At 40.3% G+C, this 17973-nt stretch overlaps 2 protein-coding genes across 4 annotated transcripts; one reads left to right on the forward strand and one right to left on the reverse strand.

The window, feature by feature from the left end:
- Positions 1–167: 167 nt before the first annotated feature.
- LOC112556682 (serine/threonine-protein phosphatase 6 regulatory ankyrin repeat subunit B-like) lies at positions 168–7915 on the reverse strand. The gene is made up of 8 exons (XM_025225904.1): positions 6705–7915; positions 5216–5395; positions 4891–5000; positions 3999–4122; positions 3230–3448; positions 2670–2788; positions 2121–2235; positions 168–1680 (listed from the first exon to the last, which is right to left on the reverse strand). The coding sequence occupies exons 1-8, from the start codon at positions 6835–6837 to the stop codon at positions 1373–1375; spliced, it is 1308 nt and encodes a 435-aa protein (XP_025081689.1). The 5' UTR covers positions 6838–7915; the 3' UTR covers positions 168–1372.
- A 436-nt stretch (positions 7916–8351) lies between these two features.
- Positions 8352–17909, forward strand: LOC112556489. Of its 3 annotated transcripts, none has more exons than XM_025225539.1 (2): positions 8352–8460; positions 17086–17909. In XM_025225539.1, the coding sequence occupies exon 2, from the start codon at positions 17088–17090 to the stop codon at positions 17877–17879; it is 792 nt and encodes a 263-aa protein (XP_025081324.1). In that variant the 5' UTR covers positions 8352–8460; positions 17086–17087; the 3' UTR covers positions 17880–17909. The 3 variants fall into 3 exon arrangements, with proteins under 3 accessions (XP_025081324.1, XP_025081322.1, XP_025081323.1); XM_025225537.1 differs by lacking the exon at positions 8352–8460 and adding an exon at positions 9545–10261; XM_025225538.1 differs by lacking the exon at positions 8352–8460 and adding an exon at positions 14246–14675.
- The last annotated feature ends 64 nt before the right edge of the window (positions 17910–17973 follow it).

Consider the following 17973-nt stretch of genomic DNA (forward strand, 5'->3'; position numbering starts at 1 on the left):
TATATAGATTGAAAGCACGATCAGCAGCCGTCGTACGTGTTTTAGAAGTCGCTATAATTAAATGGCAGCTGGCGAACTGGTGCAGCTGGAGTGAGCCAGCTGTTGAAAAAAAAATCACCATCTACCTTCTTCCTTATTTTTAAAAAAGAATACACAAATCCGTCTCCTGCTGTTTTTTCCTTCTTTAATCCACAGACAATAAAAATTACAGAGGACATTAAACACAAATGCATACAGAAGCATCAAAGTAAAAACACACGAACATGCATCCACAACTTATGCATATATATATATAAAGACTACATAAATCCCACAGAATACGTGATAAATAATATATTTATAAATTACCTATTCATGCTCATAATTATCAGTATTTCATGAAGGTGTAGCATTTTCTGCATGATATTAAGACATTTTTAAAAAGACAGGAAAAAAACCCAGAAACACCAAAAAAAAATTCCCCATAAGTCTTTGACATATCATGCCCTACATCAGAAGAGAAGCCACTAAGGCAGGAAGGTATATATAGTAACCAAGAATGTCAGCAGAATTTGTGCAAATCCTTGAGTGCACAATTTAATTATTAATAAACTATTTTAAAGCAAGTGGACCATTAGAAGAGAAATTTCAGGAATCTTTATTTATTTTTTTTTTTTGCAGTGGTGAGATGAGCAAGACATTATACTATTTCATTTAATTTTATGTAAAAGCATTTACAAAAAATGGAAATTTACAAAGAGCTCTCTGTGATAATAAAGATTGGAGATTACAAAAATTCAAACTTATGACAAAATGTAAAATAAGAATAGAATTACAAAGATGTGTGAAAATATTAACTTCTATTACCAAATCTTCACTTAATTTATAATAATTTTTATACATGTATAAAATTTACAATTAGTTTACTCAAAATTATATCATATTTCATGTCACAGCTTACAATGAAAAGATTATGTGTTTACAAATATATACTTGCATGATCATGTGAATGTGATAGATTTGAATTGCACTTAATGATAAATATTGCAAGACATTACAATATTTTTTTGATAAAGTACATTAGTGCAGGAAAATTTACATGTGTATGCCATCACATGTGTCATTGGAATATGTCTGTGCTTGCATGCTTAAGAAGCATTTGCAACCATTGATTTACGAGTCTGACAATGGCAGACACTTAGCTTTAATTTATTAATAAAATAAATTAATATTATATATATATATAAAATTAATATAAATAATAAAATATAAAAATACAACCATGAAAAATCAAAGACATGATAAAGATTATCTAGTACAAAACTTCCGTTTCAGATTTTCTTTTATCACAAGCTGGCATGTCCACAAGAACAAACTCAGGAATAGCAACTGTTTAATCAACCACATCACGGCCTAATAAAAAGTCCACTAAAGTCCGAGGGAGTTCCAGTTCACTCATTCGTGTCAGACCATGTGGTGATAGATGGTAGCGTATCATCTCACGGCAAATACGACGTAGACTTCGTGGCTCATGCATCTCCTGACGTAACCATGCATCAAATTCTGGCAAATAATTGCGCAGCTGCACAATACGTGGTGCTGTCATAATGTCATGGCGGTGAGGTGCTGCATCAGCTGACAGCAGCAAACGCAGAATTGAAATAGAGCCAAACTGAAGTGCTTTGTCTAATGGCGTTTCACCTAGCAAAAAAAAAAAAAAAAAAAAAAAAAGAAAATCAAATATAAAATATGAAATATACACAAAGTCAATATTGCACAAACTATAACTTACTAGCTTCTTATGGTACCCATTTAAAATTGTCAACATTTTTCTTCATGCTGTGAAAATACATCATATCAATTTCATCTATTGGTATGTACCTGTATATGTGTACACCTTCTCTTCCTACACATACATGGACTGATGTACAATTTTTTTCAAACTCCCGTTCATTTCACCCACCTCGGTTTATCACAATTATCACCAATTATCTATCTGCTAATAACTGAAATGTGTATTGAAACAAGTAAAATTTAGTTAACACTTTTTATGAAGAAATCAGTACTTGTCAAACTTGCTTTTTCTGAAATATTTCTATCTGTAGTAAATTTATGCTCTTAGCAAATTTTGGCTACTCAACCTTTTTTGTTGGATGTATGTGTAGCTGCTCCATTCCACATCAAGGTCTGCATGGCACTCAAGTTCCGCTGACCAGCTACTGCTGTATGGAAAGCATTATGTCCTGCATTGTCCATCTGGTGAAATTAAATTTAAGCTGTCTTGTAAGGCATCACTTCTCCCATTGAAAAGCACTTTAATGTGTGTAGCCGTTATATAAAAGTTATCACCTTCTCCACAAGGAGGAGGTGAGTCATAAATATTTGTGGTTATTATTACAAGTTCTTTCTATGTTGCACTTTCAATGGCTCATGTGACATCTAGTTTCAAGGTACCTGGCCAAAACAGCATCTCCTGACACATCAAAGAAAAAAAGATTTACATTTATTAAATACGAGTTGTTATCATTATTGTTTTTGCAAACTTATAATCTTTTTTGCTTGTTCATTACTTGTGCTCCAACCAGTTCATTTAGGTGGAAATGTTATACAATACTTCCCTCTCAATGTCAACCTTTTATCATATGATCAACCTTTTTTCATTACATTCCCTATCTGATACATAAACACACCTTATTGATATTTGCACCTGCAGACAGTAACATGTGAATGACAGGTACTAGCTTAAGTCCTGCTGCCAGCATGAGTGCCGATGCTCCTGCAGGATTGGATTTGTCTACATCACAACCTGCTGTACTGACAAAAAAAAAAAACAAACAAAAAAAAAAAAAAAAAAACCTGCTGTTAAAAAAAGCTTCATTGACAGTGAAGCAACATGATCAGTTCAGTCAGCCTCTGGTGATGCATAATGTTTGCATTTAGTTTGATTTATGAAAGTAATGGTACTCTTTACAGAAAGCAGCTATGTTTTAAACTTGGATCATGTCTTTGCAGGGCTGGCATGTTAAACACAGGAAAGGTTATCAGTTTGAGTGGACTGTACATGGGTTGTAAGCTCCACGTAAATTGCAGCCATGATTTCTATTTTATGTGTCGTTAATTTTAAAAATATACATTTCTGCTAAAATGAAACAAAATGTTGATAAAACCGCTCCTAATCTTTGAATACGAAATGCTGATGTCTGATTCATTCATGACATGATCATTTTTAATCTCTCAAGAGCCAGCTTACCATCCAGCAGAATACGTATGATAGTCAAGTCTGTTCCAAAGTTAGAGGATGGATACATATGACCAACAGCAAAGCTGAGTGGAGTAGTACCCTTAATATCTGGCAGGTTTACGTCAGCACCTGACTCAACAAGAGTTCGAACAAGGTCCTCACTGTGATTGGTTATAGCTTCTAGGAGAGGAGTGCGTAAACTTGAACTCTGATTATTAATGTCAGCACCTGTTTAGAAAACGTAGGATATTTTTACCAAGAAAGGTGAATAAGTACTCTTAGAAGATAACCATTATGTTAAAATAAAAACAACCAATGACCAAAAGACCAATCAGGCAGCACCTAACAACTCCTTCATTCCAGAAAATAACAGGCAAAAAAAAAAAAATCTACATTAGCCAACAAAATTGCTTAAGTAGTCAATAGGGTCATCTGTTTCCTTTTTGTACCTCTGATACAAGCAACAAAATATTCATTTTAGTTTGTTATCTTCAAGCAAACATATTAACACAGCTTTCTCAATAAAAATAAGTCTATGTTATCCTTCTGGATTTTTAAGTAGTAACATATTGTAAAAGTAAATCCATCAATAGCTCATACATTCATACATCCAGCCATAAAAAAATAACAAGATGTCAATAACTCATGAAAAGATATAAATTCCCATATCAAAGAGAACATCAGAATCAAAAAGCAATTATTAATGTTAAAAAACAAACTCACTAATGAAAAGTAAGAAGCAAAAACACAGCCATTAGAAAAGTGTTGTCACAGTCACCTTTATCAATCAAAAGTCTGACCACTTTCAGTCTGTCAACAGCAGCTGCCAACTGAAGTGGTGACCTTCGATTGCTGTCCCGCAAATTAATGTCTGCTCCTCCAGTCAACAAGCACTTTATGGTCTGCCACATTTGTCAAATTGTCACCATATTTGTGCTCAAAAGTCAAATAAGATAAAGTTTAAGTCTATTTCCCTGTACTCTAATGAAATCCACACTGTAAAATCCTCACCAAATCTGACAGGAATGCTCCTGACATCTATGAAAAAGTTGTGGGTTATGATTAGTTTATGTATGGTGCACCAGACCATATTTATTTATATAAATATATCTCGTCAGAGTTGATGTTGCTGAAATGTTGAATTAAAGACAAAAAAATTTTCGGCATGAGTACTGACATACATTTACGAAGCAGGACAAACTTTGAAAAAAATGTCATAATTTGAAATAATACCAAAGAGAAAAAGAGAAAGGAAAAAAAAAAAGAAACGAGGCAGGGAAGAGGAACTAACGGGCAAGCCATGAAGGGGCAATATTTCTCTCTCCCCTTTTCTACAAATAAAAAGCTGTTCTCCCCTCCTCTCTTAAAGACAAAAAAGATGTTTTTATGTGTTCCATAGTTTAGAGATGGGATGTCACCCAGGCACATCATCACATTATTTATCTCCCCTTGACTAAAAAAAAACCCACTGAGACCTAATCGTCAGTACTAATTAAGTTTAAAGTGACAAATTGAATGCTGACAATAAAATCATAGATAGAGGATTTCATGGCAGGTACCCTAGCTAGTATTCACATTTAAGAATTCAAGTGCTTAACCAAAAGACTGGACAGTTTAATATGAAAATCCTTATGATAGAACTACACATAAGAAAAAATTACATGTCTCACCTTGATAGATGCATGAATAACAGCAACATGGATTGCTGCATATCCTGTCATTTGCAGCTGTCTGCTAAAATCTCCACGTTGCACCCTAATGGTGCAAGGTACCCATTGACCTGCACAACATCCCATTAGAAATATACCCCGATATGGAAATGAGATATGATGTTTCATTTAACTTATAATGTAATAATAGTTCATTTTAAGTATGATTTGTAAGAAACAAACTTAGTGATCATTTTAAACAAGAAATGGAAATAAATACAAATATCTGTGTCATACCTGACCTACACAAAAATTTATCATTAAAGAACCCACAATATGAACTTACAATGGCACAGTGAATTAAAGTCAACATTCTTCTGAGCCAGTTGTTGTAATAGTAAGCAGTCATTTTCTCGAACAGCACTGATGACCTCATTTTCATCTCCCTTGTTCTCAACAAATGGGATGTCACTAGGGACTGCATACGTGTCCTCATCCTCATCATCACAGCTTACATCATGTCCACCTTAAAAAAAAATTTAACAGTTTATAAATTATATTCGAGGCTAATATTTTTTTCAAGTATATATTCTGTAGCACTACATAAATGCTGAATAAATTCAAGTATTTAGATGATGTAGCTTAAATTTGTAACTTAAAATAACAGGTGCACAAAATGCATTGGTTTTTCAGATCTCCATTAAAAAATGTTAGTTATTTTTTAGACCCCCATATTAAACATATTGGAAAGATTTATTGATTAGTTACATAAAAAAGTACATACCAATGCACATGTATTAATATTATTCTGATCATGATCCCTGATGTAAAGAAACTGCTTTAATTATGAGTGACAAATTTTTGGCATGTAACTCAAATCTAATAAATGAGAAAGTATTAGCTGTGACGTCTTTAATAACAAAAATGTCTTACACAATGAGATCTTTGACATACACTATTTTACCTTTTAGAAATCCAGTTCCAAATCATTTATGCTTTAATCCTTAAAAAATGTTGACAAGCTTTCAATGTTATTTTGATTTAGAGCTTCCTTACATGATTTATGCATGTTTCAACACTATAGAAATCACCATTAGGTTTAGCAGTGTCAACTGTTAGGTGTAGCAAAATCAAATGGGCTGCTTACTGGAGACAATCATCAAAGTACAGATTCTAAAAGCCACCAAAAAATTTCTTGACCCCCTGAAATTTGCATACTAGTCCCAACTGTTTATGCTCCATACTTTGTTCAAACACCAGGAGAATCTGCATGCCTTCTCATCAGCTTTCAACACCAACCAACCACATATCTCAGCTAGAAGACTCGTTGACAAGTTTCCCTTTGACCATTAGCTAGTGTCATGGATCATTCACTTTCTGGCTTGACAGGCAGCAACGAGTACTTGTCAATGGCACTTTTAGTGACTCCAACATGCATTGGCTCACCCCAAGGCTTTTTTTATCCTTGCTTCTGTTTATTCTGCATACCATCAGTTGTCAAAGAAACCACAAGGGTCAATATCTCATCAAATTCACTGATGACTCTACATTGTTCTCTCTTCTTAGTGTGGCAGTAGATACCCATGGTATAGCTTTTTCTGTAAAGCAACTCCCAAATTTCCTATAAAATGTAACTTAAGTTCAAGTGGAAGGTTTGATAGCATAAATATCCCATTATTTTGGTATAAAAGCTTGAGACAGTCTGGTAATATTTAACACAGCTTGTCACAGGGTGGGAGAAAACGGGTAATTAGAAGATCAGTGCAGTATGTTATTTGTATAATTACTTTTTGAGAAATGTGGTCAGATATGGGTTTATTAAATGTAATATTTACCTGTCATGTGACAGACTGGTACAGCTTCACCTTCAGCCAGATCTTCTCCTTCAGGGTTGATCATAATAACATCCCCCAGGTATCTTCTGTCATTCTCTCCTACACCAAAATTCTGATCCCCCTCCATGCACATATAATGGTTGATAGTGACGAGACACTAGTTTACAGTTATCACTTTTCTGGGTCTTTTTTGTATTTCAACACTTCACATTACACTTTTTGAAAAAATTCTTACCCCAAAATATTTGTCACTAAATATGCTTTACAGTTACCTGTAGGCATCTTGATTATGATACTTAATTGTTAAGTAAAGTTTCTGGCAAGCTGCTGCAAAACTTTGAATAAAGTCCATGTGGTTGTTAATTAACAACCTTTATCAAACCTAAAAACTCCAGCACAACAGCTGAACTGTGTCTGGTTCAATTCTGGTGGATCACGCGTGGGTAGACCTTATATATCAGGCTTTTTATTTGTTACCGTCAGCAGTGTTTTTTATGTCCTTCTATGGACAACACGTCTTGCGAAACGAGAATATTATAAACCAATGAGAACATGGTGCAGAGAGTACGTGTGTGCTATGTTCAATTGTAAGCCGTAAATGGTTGAAGAGACATTTAACTTGCTCGAGAAAACCCGATATGGTTGTATTTCGAAGCAAGTGACTATACTTAGTACAATCAACGAGTCACGCTGTCTGACAGCCAAGTTTTAATTATACCATTCTACCCTTTTAATCTGTATTTATAGCAACCTCAGTCACATAGCTACATCATTATAAATTAATTCTTCGAACTAAGTTTACAAAAGTGTTACATATATGATAAAGTAAAAATAATTTTTACGTAGCTGTTTCCACGAAAGATAAAAACTATGCGTTGATATGTGATTCACACGTAATTTATAAATCAGAAACTGGCATTTTCACCACGAACCTAACCACCTCCGTGGTTGCACACTGGATGAAGTTAACCCCTTAATCATTAACAGCCCGAGTCTCATACTGTTTCCTTTATCGGCTTAATAGTAGATAGATTCAAAAATACAGTTTATGCGTCAGATAGGTGGGAAAAAAGAAACGAAATAATATGAATTCATGTAAGTGTGTTCAATGACTATCAGATGCGATTGAAATTAAATATATTCAATAGACCACGAACTTATATCCCCTGGACAGCTGGCAGACGATTTATAAAAAAAAAAAAAAATACTTAACTGTTAGAACGAGGCTCTAGACCATAAAACTTCCGCTTTTTTTCACATTTCAGATGAACTACTAAAAAGAGGCATGAAACGACATAGCTTCCGGTTTATTCACATTCTTTGTTACGGCTCGCCGAGACTAACAGCCGATCACTTCGCAAGAGGCCAAGAGTGAGTCTCGGCATACAGACATCAGTCCATAAATACACGTCATGAATAGACCAAAATACAAGTCATGGGAAGACAACTCTGCTTTTCTCAACGCGGACGATTTGACTACGTCCCTTACATGTTTATATTTTAAAGCGAATGACAATGAAAGGTGAAAGCTTCTCGAGAATTACACAGTCTTTTACAAAGGAAAATTCAAATATTCTTCTATATTAAAACAAAATAAAAATTGCGTGTATTAAACTTTAATTTCAAGTAATACAACATTGTGGCAAGCCCAAAAGGAAACAAGAGAACGTATCAGTAAAAACGGCGGGAATTTGCACCATTCACTTGTAGCGGTATCTTGGAAACATTTACCCTTTTCTGCACCCGGAAAGAGAAGGTACTGTAGTTCTTGTGGTCTTTAATTATTTTATTTTCGTCATACACGTTGCTAGTTGTCACTTGCGCTTTCCTAAATAATATTCAATGTAGGTTTTGATGAGTCCAGCTAGAAATTTCGTCTGCTAACTGCAGCTCTTGCTCCCATTCGGTTATACGCTAACGGTGCGTGGCTTTGAGGGCATATAAATGAAAGAATCTCGACTAAATGTGACATAACGCCTGTTTGTAAAAATGTATTATGAATATAGATAAACCATTTTTTGCTTTTTCCTTTCATAGGATTGTTGTAAAACGATTCAATGTAGGTTAGGATTTGAAATCGAGGTATAGTGGCTTGAAAGGTGAGCAGTCCCCGCGGAGAATGGGAAAACCCAAAGCAACGCTGACAGGGGTCATGTAACAGACTACACGTTAAACAGAGCTTAATTCCACCTGAATGAAAACAAATGTTTTGAAAATAAAAACACTATTTCGTGTGACAGTAATTATGCAAAGAAAGGCACGTTTTATGACTGAGTAGTGTAAACAAATTAATACAATTGTACAGTATTTGAAAGCTGCAGTAATAAGCTTATATGTATATACAGTTTCGCATGATTGTGGTCGCAGGCTGTGTCCGCGCTAAATCGATTCAGGGTCAAATTTCAGTAGCTTACTCATGCATTGTTATGATATGCATTCTACAATCCCTTCCACAAACAAGCATACAAACATACTAAACACATGTACATCATGACAAGGGAACCTCACAAACTCTTCCGCAGTCTAGTGTCGTAAGTATAATGTTACATGAATCATATTCACATTCACACATTGTTTACTGAAACGGTGCTTGCTAGATTCCTGTATGCTACATAATCATGGATTATTTTAATTAATAAACACTGAAATTCCGTGCTAATGAGTTCTCCGACCCCTTTACCCCCAAGCTCTTACAGTGTTTTCGAGAAGAGTAGGTAAGAAGAACTGAAAAGGGAGATGCCTAACAACAATCGAAGCAATTAAGAGGAATGAACACGAGAACGGTATAGCTGCTCTTTGGGTGAATATTTCAGCAAGTCGCCATTAAGCGGCGGTTATTCAAAGGCGAACAAGAACTTGGTCTGACGGGGCTGGAGCGGATCAATACCATGGCAGACGCAGGCAAGTCTGTGTCATCCGCTCCACATAATTTATGCGGCAAAGGCTGTTCGATCAATGCCGGTGGGTCAAGAATGCTAGTGCCAGCAGTCTTTTGCGCAGCAACGAGTATCGCTGGGAACATAACTGCACTGTCAGTGGTATCCCCGGCACCAGTCTTTCTGCCAGCCATCTTGGCTTAGTTTTATTTCTGCTAGGGGCGACGTTCTCGCAGGAGTCCGTGATTGGGAGGCGGCGAGTGATCGCACCTGAATCTGCTAGCACAGGACCCAAATCGTCTTGCTTCGGCAGACATTCAGGTGGCTCCTTTGATCGTCTTAATCAAACGAATCCAAAACAGCGCCGCAACCGGCATCACTAAACCCCCTTCACCCTCCTACCCGTTCGCTGTTTATCGCTGCAGCTCGTGACACTCGCCATCTGCGTTGAAAGAAGTCTTCTCATCCACCCGGCGATCGGAAGCCACCCGTCCAGCGGTTAATTTCGGACCCAGCGGCAGCAGGCTACCCACCAGTCCTGCGAGCTTGCAGCCATTGTTGTTTGACAGTCTGCCTCTGGCGTGATTCATCTGACAAACTGTTCGCCGGTAGGAGGTGTTCAGTGGCGACCAAGCATTATGGCTGATTTCGACGTTGCGACCTCGGACAGGAATATCCAAGGTTTGTATACATTTTCCCTCCCCGGAAGATTTGTCACCTGTTCACCATTGCCCTCGCAGACCTCTTCGTGAGGGCCAAATGGCGCATCATTCTGTTTGCCACAACAATGTCTCTTAAACTTGGCTTAACTATCGTTTACGTTGAAGATCGTAATGAAAACCTAGTTGCTCAGTCTTAACCCGTTATGTTGGTCCTGCTCCAGTGCCAGTACTGTGTGTACACATGTAATGTTATGGGGGTAGCGCCATACACTGAAGATATGTTAATTTGATTGTGAAATGTAGCAGTGTCCACATAGCAATACTCTATCTGTTTATCTGTTACTGTGATATTTTCTACCTCAGTCTGCTATACTCTGTAATGGAACGAACTCCTTGCACGGAAGACGCTTTGAAGCACAGATCGTGGATTCTTCTGGATGTTCTGTTGGTGGAAAAACAGTTCACGCAGACTGTTTGGCGCCTGGGTTAATTTTGAACTCATGATGGCTGATCGACTTGTCAAGCCACGACCTTTGAATGAGCTGATCAAAGCTGGCGAACACATCCTTCTAGTTCAAGCTACACGAGCAACATCTGTTCTCTCATCACCTTTGTCCCTCGGTTCTGGTCTTCTTCGTCTCTACTGCCTCTCAGTTTTGTATTTTTTTACTTGCCATTGACGTAAGTCTTCTGCCGTATCCTCAGAAACTTTCCACTGCCTGTCCTTTTTTTATCTAAAAATTTCTGTGCAGAATGGTCTCGCTAATTTCGGCAAGCTGGTCAAATTAAACCCTCGCATTAATCGACCAACATTTTACCTGCCCTTCCTGTCCTCATTGCTGGTGGCGAATAGTTTGGAAGCGGTACCAAAACGGCATGTGCTGTTATCACCTGTCTAGCACCTGCACAAACAACTTACACCTGCACACCGTATTGCTGGCATTTCAGTTTTTTAAGTAATTTTTTTAAGCTTCGCTAGACGAGAACACTGGGGACTTGTTTGCTTGTTTCCCTAGTAACACTGGATGCTGGTCTGTCGAGGGCTGCAGTGGAACAAGAGTGGTCTGTACTACCTGTCTGCCAGTCTTTTACACATACAGATATGGGTTCTGTGACCTCTTGAAAACTGAATAGCCATCGTGAAAAAGATACCTTGCAGGAAACATAACTCGAAATGAAATTATTGACCAGAGAAGATTGCCAAGGGTGTTGTAGTTGGCCAAGACACTCGAGGAATCTCTCCTGTTGTTGTTAGCACATCATGACATGGTCGAGGCACGGAAACAACTCCTCAGGTCGAAGGAAGATCAGTTCTCTACGGACTTTGAATGTTCATGGTCTGGCAAACTCTTATCACATATCGTGGTTTGACAGAAGACATATCGACAGACAGAAAAGCAGGTAGGCAGATGGTTAGACACAAGTAGAGATGATATAAAGTCACATCTTGTGCAACCTTCAGTGACTCCCTTTGCAGTTTGAATCGAAAACATGACACTCTTGTAATGTCAACTGACTTTAACTGTCTCCCGTTCGATCATGCCGTCGCAGACAACAGCAATGTTTGGCGTAGACATTTGTGAGCAAGCGGCCGGCGAGGGCTTTCCGACGTTCTTCATATTGATACGCGATGCACGTTAAAGGTCACGGATGGGGTCCAATGACACTCCCTGTTGTATGTCATTTTGTCATGTTTCTTTACATTGTTCGGCTGGCTGGAAGTATTGTAAATACCAGACAAAACCTTTAGGGTGTAGGTTTGGGTTGGAATTTGGGTGTGTTCTCAGAAAATTGATGATGATGATAATGATGATGATGATGATGGTCGAAGAGGTATATGCACGCATTTAAGTGAGAGGCTGACATTTGAACTTTAAGATTTGATCTAGAGCTCAATGCTTGTCTACTTTTATCCTCTGATCGATAATCTGGTAATTTCTTTTTAATCGTTGAAAGTTTATTATATATTTCGTTCGAATGTTTTTCTGAGTAATGTTGGGAAAAATTATTTCGAATATTTTAACAGTTTAAATGGATATATAGAACATTTACCAGCCTAGCATTCATAACCTTCTCCGATGTCCCACGCAAGCATACACAAGGACACACACACACCAGTTCCGCTGCAACGACTGCTGGCGGACTTTCGTTACGCATGACCTGACATCAGTAGCAATGCCGTGGGTGAAGGACGTGTCAACCTGCAGGCTGAAACTACGTCACGTCTGCTCTCAAATGCAGAATCACGTGACACTGTTAATGCTAGACTGCGACTATTGCTTGAATATTCAAAATCGAATAGAGCGAAGTCAACGGTCAGTCGGCGTAACGAGAGGTAAGGGGGAAGAGTGATGTGGCAGAGGATGCGACTTATGTCACGTGACCGCTGCAAAGTGGTGATGGAGAGATATTCGGTATTTAAAAAATCGAAACCTAAGACAAGTATCCGGTTGTTGTCTTTTTTAAAGCATGAACTGCAGACAATTCAGTCGGGTGCTAGAGGTACTGGGGATTGAACTCTGCTGTTCCGGTTTGATTGCCAGTTTTGTTGGCGCATGCAGGAAATGGCTGCCCACGTGGACTTTCGCTACATCGCATGCAGAGGGTCGTATCATCGATTTTCTGCGTGGCTACGTGTCCAGCGAGAGGATGACGTCACTACCGGTGTGTGTGGCCAGGTTCCGCCCACAGAGTAATATATCCTTGCAGAAAGATAAAAATGCCAAGTTTCCATGGGATGTCCCGCTGCTGATAAAGAGATCGATGTTGAGGACGTAGAAGTAATGTTTACTCGTTGTAATGTCTCTGTAATGAGCACTGAGACTCACAGCTGCATTAGGACACGCTCTGTTGATGTCAGGTTACAAAGCATGATAAGGAATTAATCGAGGAAGATGAGGGTGGATAAGGTGGATGACTAATGTCAAAGGTTAAAGATGTTTTTGTAGGGCAACACTTTTCATGAGTAGTTTCCTTCACTGTTTGATTGGTATTATCGTCACTTCTTGATTATCACCAGTACTGCGCATGTGTGACGGAGGTGTGTCTTGACTCGAACCTTGATTTCACACTTAATTACACAAGATACACGCCCGAGCGATAGAGAGAGACGAAGGTTGTGAGAGGAGGAGAGAGAGAGATGCGTGGATTTCATGGGAGGGTAAAAAGTATGTGAAAAAGACATTTCACTTGAAGTGTTCAGCCTCAATTCACACTGGCTTCTTTCACTGAGACATTCCCATCAAGTTGTATCGATGGCGATCGATTGATTACTGCTCACAGGGCAAAGGTCAGCAGAAACTACCAAACGCCTGGTTCATCACTCCGTGCTTGGTCTTCTACACCAATAGGTTTCATTCAGAGAAAATAACAGCCACTAGTCCGCATTGCATCATCCAGAGCAGCTGTAATTTGTGGTGAGACGCGGATCGGCTGTTTAAAAACATGTTTACTTTTCTATCTTTGCAAAGTTTGTCTTTCACCCTGTACCTTTAGTCATTCGTCCATCGAGAGGTGGTGGTCGTTGGGGGAAGAACATAGATAGAGACACCAATGACAAGGCCTTAGGACTGTCCACATTCGTAAACCAGTTTTCTTTGGTCACCGTAGCGTCGACTACCTTCCATGGTACCTAAAATAGTCTTTGACAGTGTCGGGTCACATGACCAAACCAAATAGGGTTTCCTGGTGTTCTTGCTTGCTCACCTCGAAGACATTTCCAACGAGTGTTACGATAATTAGGAAAGTAGAGAGGCAGGTATATCTGTCGGGTGCTTGCTTCACAGAGAGGACATAGAGATGAACTCGACTTAGTATATAGGCTACCGACGAGAACTAATATACCTGCTGGGAGCATAAAATTGTAATCCTCTTATCCCCATTTGTATCGTTACACAGGCTTGAGGCCGCATATTGCTGTCAGTCAACTCTTTACTGCTCCGACTTCATTGTCGCCCGATGTCAAGAGTTCACGGCCACATCTCGACCGGCAGAGCATGCTAAAGCATAATGCTAAACGTCAACCGGGAGGGGAAGATACACAGTTGCTGCTCCACACTCCTTTTCTCTTTTCTCTTCTCTCCCCTCCCCTCTCCACCTTCTCACACGGGAGACCTGCGTTTTGACCTGACAGGGAGCTGACAGAAGCTGCCGCTGGCTCACAGAGGCCGAGATAAACCCAGCGTTGATTAGACCTGCAAGTCAGCCTTTGCTTTTGCGACTCCGACGAACATCGTTCATAGTTTCGCTAGCTAACATTGTTCATAGCTTGCCGGAAGTTAACTCTTGGCGAACGACCCTCCCTCCCCTTCGAAGGTTGACGTCATCGTTCTCAGAGCCAGGTGGTTTTGTCGAGGGAGCTGGCCGCTTGTACTGAGGACTGACTTCACTTTCATTGACTTCTGGAGCCCACGAAGGGACTAGGGGAAGAAAAGGTATTTGTTTTCAGAATATTACAAATATTTAATTAATGCGTTGTCAGAAGTTGTGGAGTTTTAACCTGGAACTTGCAGGGATGCTTCTGCTTGTTTCGATCGTCAAGGACCGGACTGGTCAGTATGAGATTGAATTATTGATAACATGGTTGTGGCGGCGGTGATGGTGGTGTGGCGGTTACGGTAACGGGGTTGGTTACCGTTCCCTTTGTTATTCCGAAGTATGAATGCTACGCGCGGAATTTGTAAGCGCAACACCAAACTAGGACACCTTCCCTGAAGCTTCATTCATTCATCGACTATGTGGGTAGTTCTGTTTCATCTAACCGATGTTTAGAGAGGTTCGTTGTCTCTCATTTTTTAAAAGATGTTTGTATGATAAAAAATAAGGATTGCAATAGCACAATACTTGTTGCCGACCTCAGGAGGTCCGGGACAAAAGGAAACGAACTTGTCTGGTCAGGTTCTGAGTCAACCTTTGCACATACCGTTGCAATAAAAAAAAAAAAAATCTCGTTGGCTTTACGCTTGACTGCTTATGCTCTCTGAAATAGGGTTGTTAGCAGAGTGACCAATGTTACCTAGGTCACCCGAACCTCTTCACCTCTTTCACGATGTGTCAGCAGCATCATCATCCCTCGCGCTTGTCTCTCGTTACTAGCTGCACGCGCTGTCAGCACCAGCGCGCCATACTGCAGCGAGGTGCATGGCGAGATTACTGCGCGCCAGAACAACAGGTGTGTTTGTATATTGGAGCTGGCAGTCTTCCCTGATGTTTGTCATGCCTGCCTTCAGCATCGCTGCTGATGATTTCATGTTGATACTGTGTAGTTACAAAGTAACCATTATCAGTCTCGTTCTGTTGTTGTCTATCTCGTATGTGTGTGTGTTTACAGGTGTCGTGGCTCATATAAAAATCACCTGTCACTGTTCGACAATGATCCTGGTTAATAAAGATGTGTGTGTCTCGAGGCAGGAGTAAGCTGATCAAGAAGGATATTTGACAGTACACCCGTTCTCCTGTTCGTGCACGCATCACATAGAAGCCGCAGTCTACCGAGACGATGAAGGAATGGCGAGGACTGGTGTTGATAAGCAACTTGATATTTTCACCGACTATAGTGTGTCAGCACGCAAGGATATTAATGCTCGTGTGTAGACCTGTGAAGGTGTAGGGCGCTCATTCGACTTGCGTACCCCGCCGTCTCCCACGCGTTGACTGCAATATCCGGTTGACCCTGACAGTAATCAACGTAGTTACCCTCCTGTGACCCCATTCCCCACACCAATGCTCCTTCGGCGGTGTGCATGGAGAGTCCCTAACCCTTGAGTAGATGGAGTTTGTTGTTGAGTAGTCACAACGACTATCAGCCCTGCTGACTAGGATTTTCGTTTGTTGTTTTTTTTTAAATATTATTTATTGTTGTACATAAGTATGAAGAAGTTGATGAAGAATACAGACAAAAGTTCACTTTCGTCGCGACTAATCGCATTTCATGTGACGAACTTTAACTAAGCCTGTATTGAGAATTCATTATGAATATCGTCCCTGTTCCCTTACGAAGGGGTACTTCATCAAAAGATAAACAGATTTTTCCAGTATGTTCTCAGGTGAGAGCTTTTCATGGGTTAAATGATAACCACGGAGTATCAGATATCCTTAGTCTGTCGGGTATTGTTAAATGCTTAGCCTTAAGGGATCGAGAGGACAGGAAAGATGAAAGGAGGGAATGTCTAAAAATCTTAAAGGCATAGAAAAGGAAAGAAAAAAAGAAATGACCTGTGTGAGCGTAGTTTAGGGTTGTGTTGTCCCAAATCCGGGTGCATAAAACACCCGTTTCAGATATGCAAATATCTCTCTACAGAAAGAGGTCTCTAAAAACTTGACATCAAGGATGTGGATGGATACAAGGTGTGGGGTCGTATATTAGAAATATATGTTGTCTGTGATAACTTCACGGTCGTTTGACTTTTGTACACATGGTGATGTTCATCAGCTTGCACCACAGAACGAAGATAATGGTGATAATGGGTGCGGTATTTCACTTCAATTGTGGAATTTGTCTCGTTCTGAGCTTAACCCATTAATTTGAAAAAGAGATTATGACATGTTTCGTTCCCTTCCTCTCGCTGTTTCCCGCCTTTTTTTCAAGTCCACCAGCTGTGGTCCCTGATAATATTTCATTAACGACGATTGATCTCTCTTAATAATAATTATGGAAGAATAATTATTTTGTTCTGTCTATTATATTTTATGATTTTGAATTTTTTTCGCCTACTTAATTAGTTTTGATTATGATCAGACGCCAGAAGACAGTTTATCATTGTTACTGTATTTTTAGAGGGAGACAACTCTAAATAATCGAATGGATGACAAGGAATGTCTCTCACTTTTTTTTTTCTTTTTCAGACATGGATGACGGACTGTCGAACGGCATCCCGGGTGACGACTCGGCCGCCATCGGCGCTGTTGATGTCACCAAGCCTGCCGCCGACCCCATGACGATGTCGGGTGTCTTCTCGCGCGACCTAGACCTGGAATACGAGGGCGAGGAGAGTGTGAGCAGCGCCAACCCGCCCTCTAGCGACGCCTTCGTGGGCTGCGGCATGGCGGACAGCTTCATGCTGCAGCAGGACGAGTCGACCGCGTCCAGCGAGCAGCCGGACACCTTCGGAGGCTGCGGCATGACTGATAGCTTCGTGCAGCTGGCCAATGGAAGCAACCTCATGGGTGCAGAGGACGGTAACTTGGCGGAGGAAGGGGTGCTGATCGATTTCGGCCAAACCCCACCCCAGGCTTCTACCTTACTCCCGAGCGCCCGTGTCCACGTGCAGGAGGAAGGCTACAGCCGCAACGGGGATTTCGGGGGTGTGAGTGGCGACGAGGAGGAAGGAGAAGAGGGTGCGGGTGTCCCAGAAGAACGGCTGGTGATTACGGACTACGATCCAGGCCACATCGCGCTGACGGCGGCCTCGACAAACCCTTTTTGTATGGAGGAACCGGAACGACTGGAGACAGTTCCACATCACGCCATGGCTGCTGGGATAGATCTCCTCCTGCAAAACGCGCCACCCCCGTCGGAACCCTTTTCAGCTAGTGAGGAGGAAGAGGAGGAAGAAGAAGAGGAAGAGGATAGCAGCCGTTTCACCGGCGAGCAACCTGCGAGTGACGCGGCGGGACCTGAGCTCGCGAGTCCCGGATGAAATAGAGTCGCGCTTCAGCGATCAGCAACCTGGCGCAGGGTTGATGCGAGAGGAGGGAGAGGTGGGCCACACGGGGGACAGGGAGGAAGAAGGG

The sequence above is a fragment of the Pomacea canaliculata genome, linkage group LG2, assembly GCF_003073045.1.
Source record: "Pomacea canaliculata isolate SZHN2017 linkage group LG2, ASM307304v1, whole genome shotgun sequence".
NCBI lineage: Eukaryota > Metazoa > Mollusca > Gastropoda > Architaenioglossa > Ampullariidae > Pomacea > Pomacea canaliculata.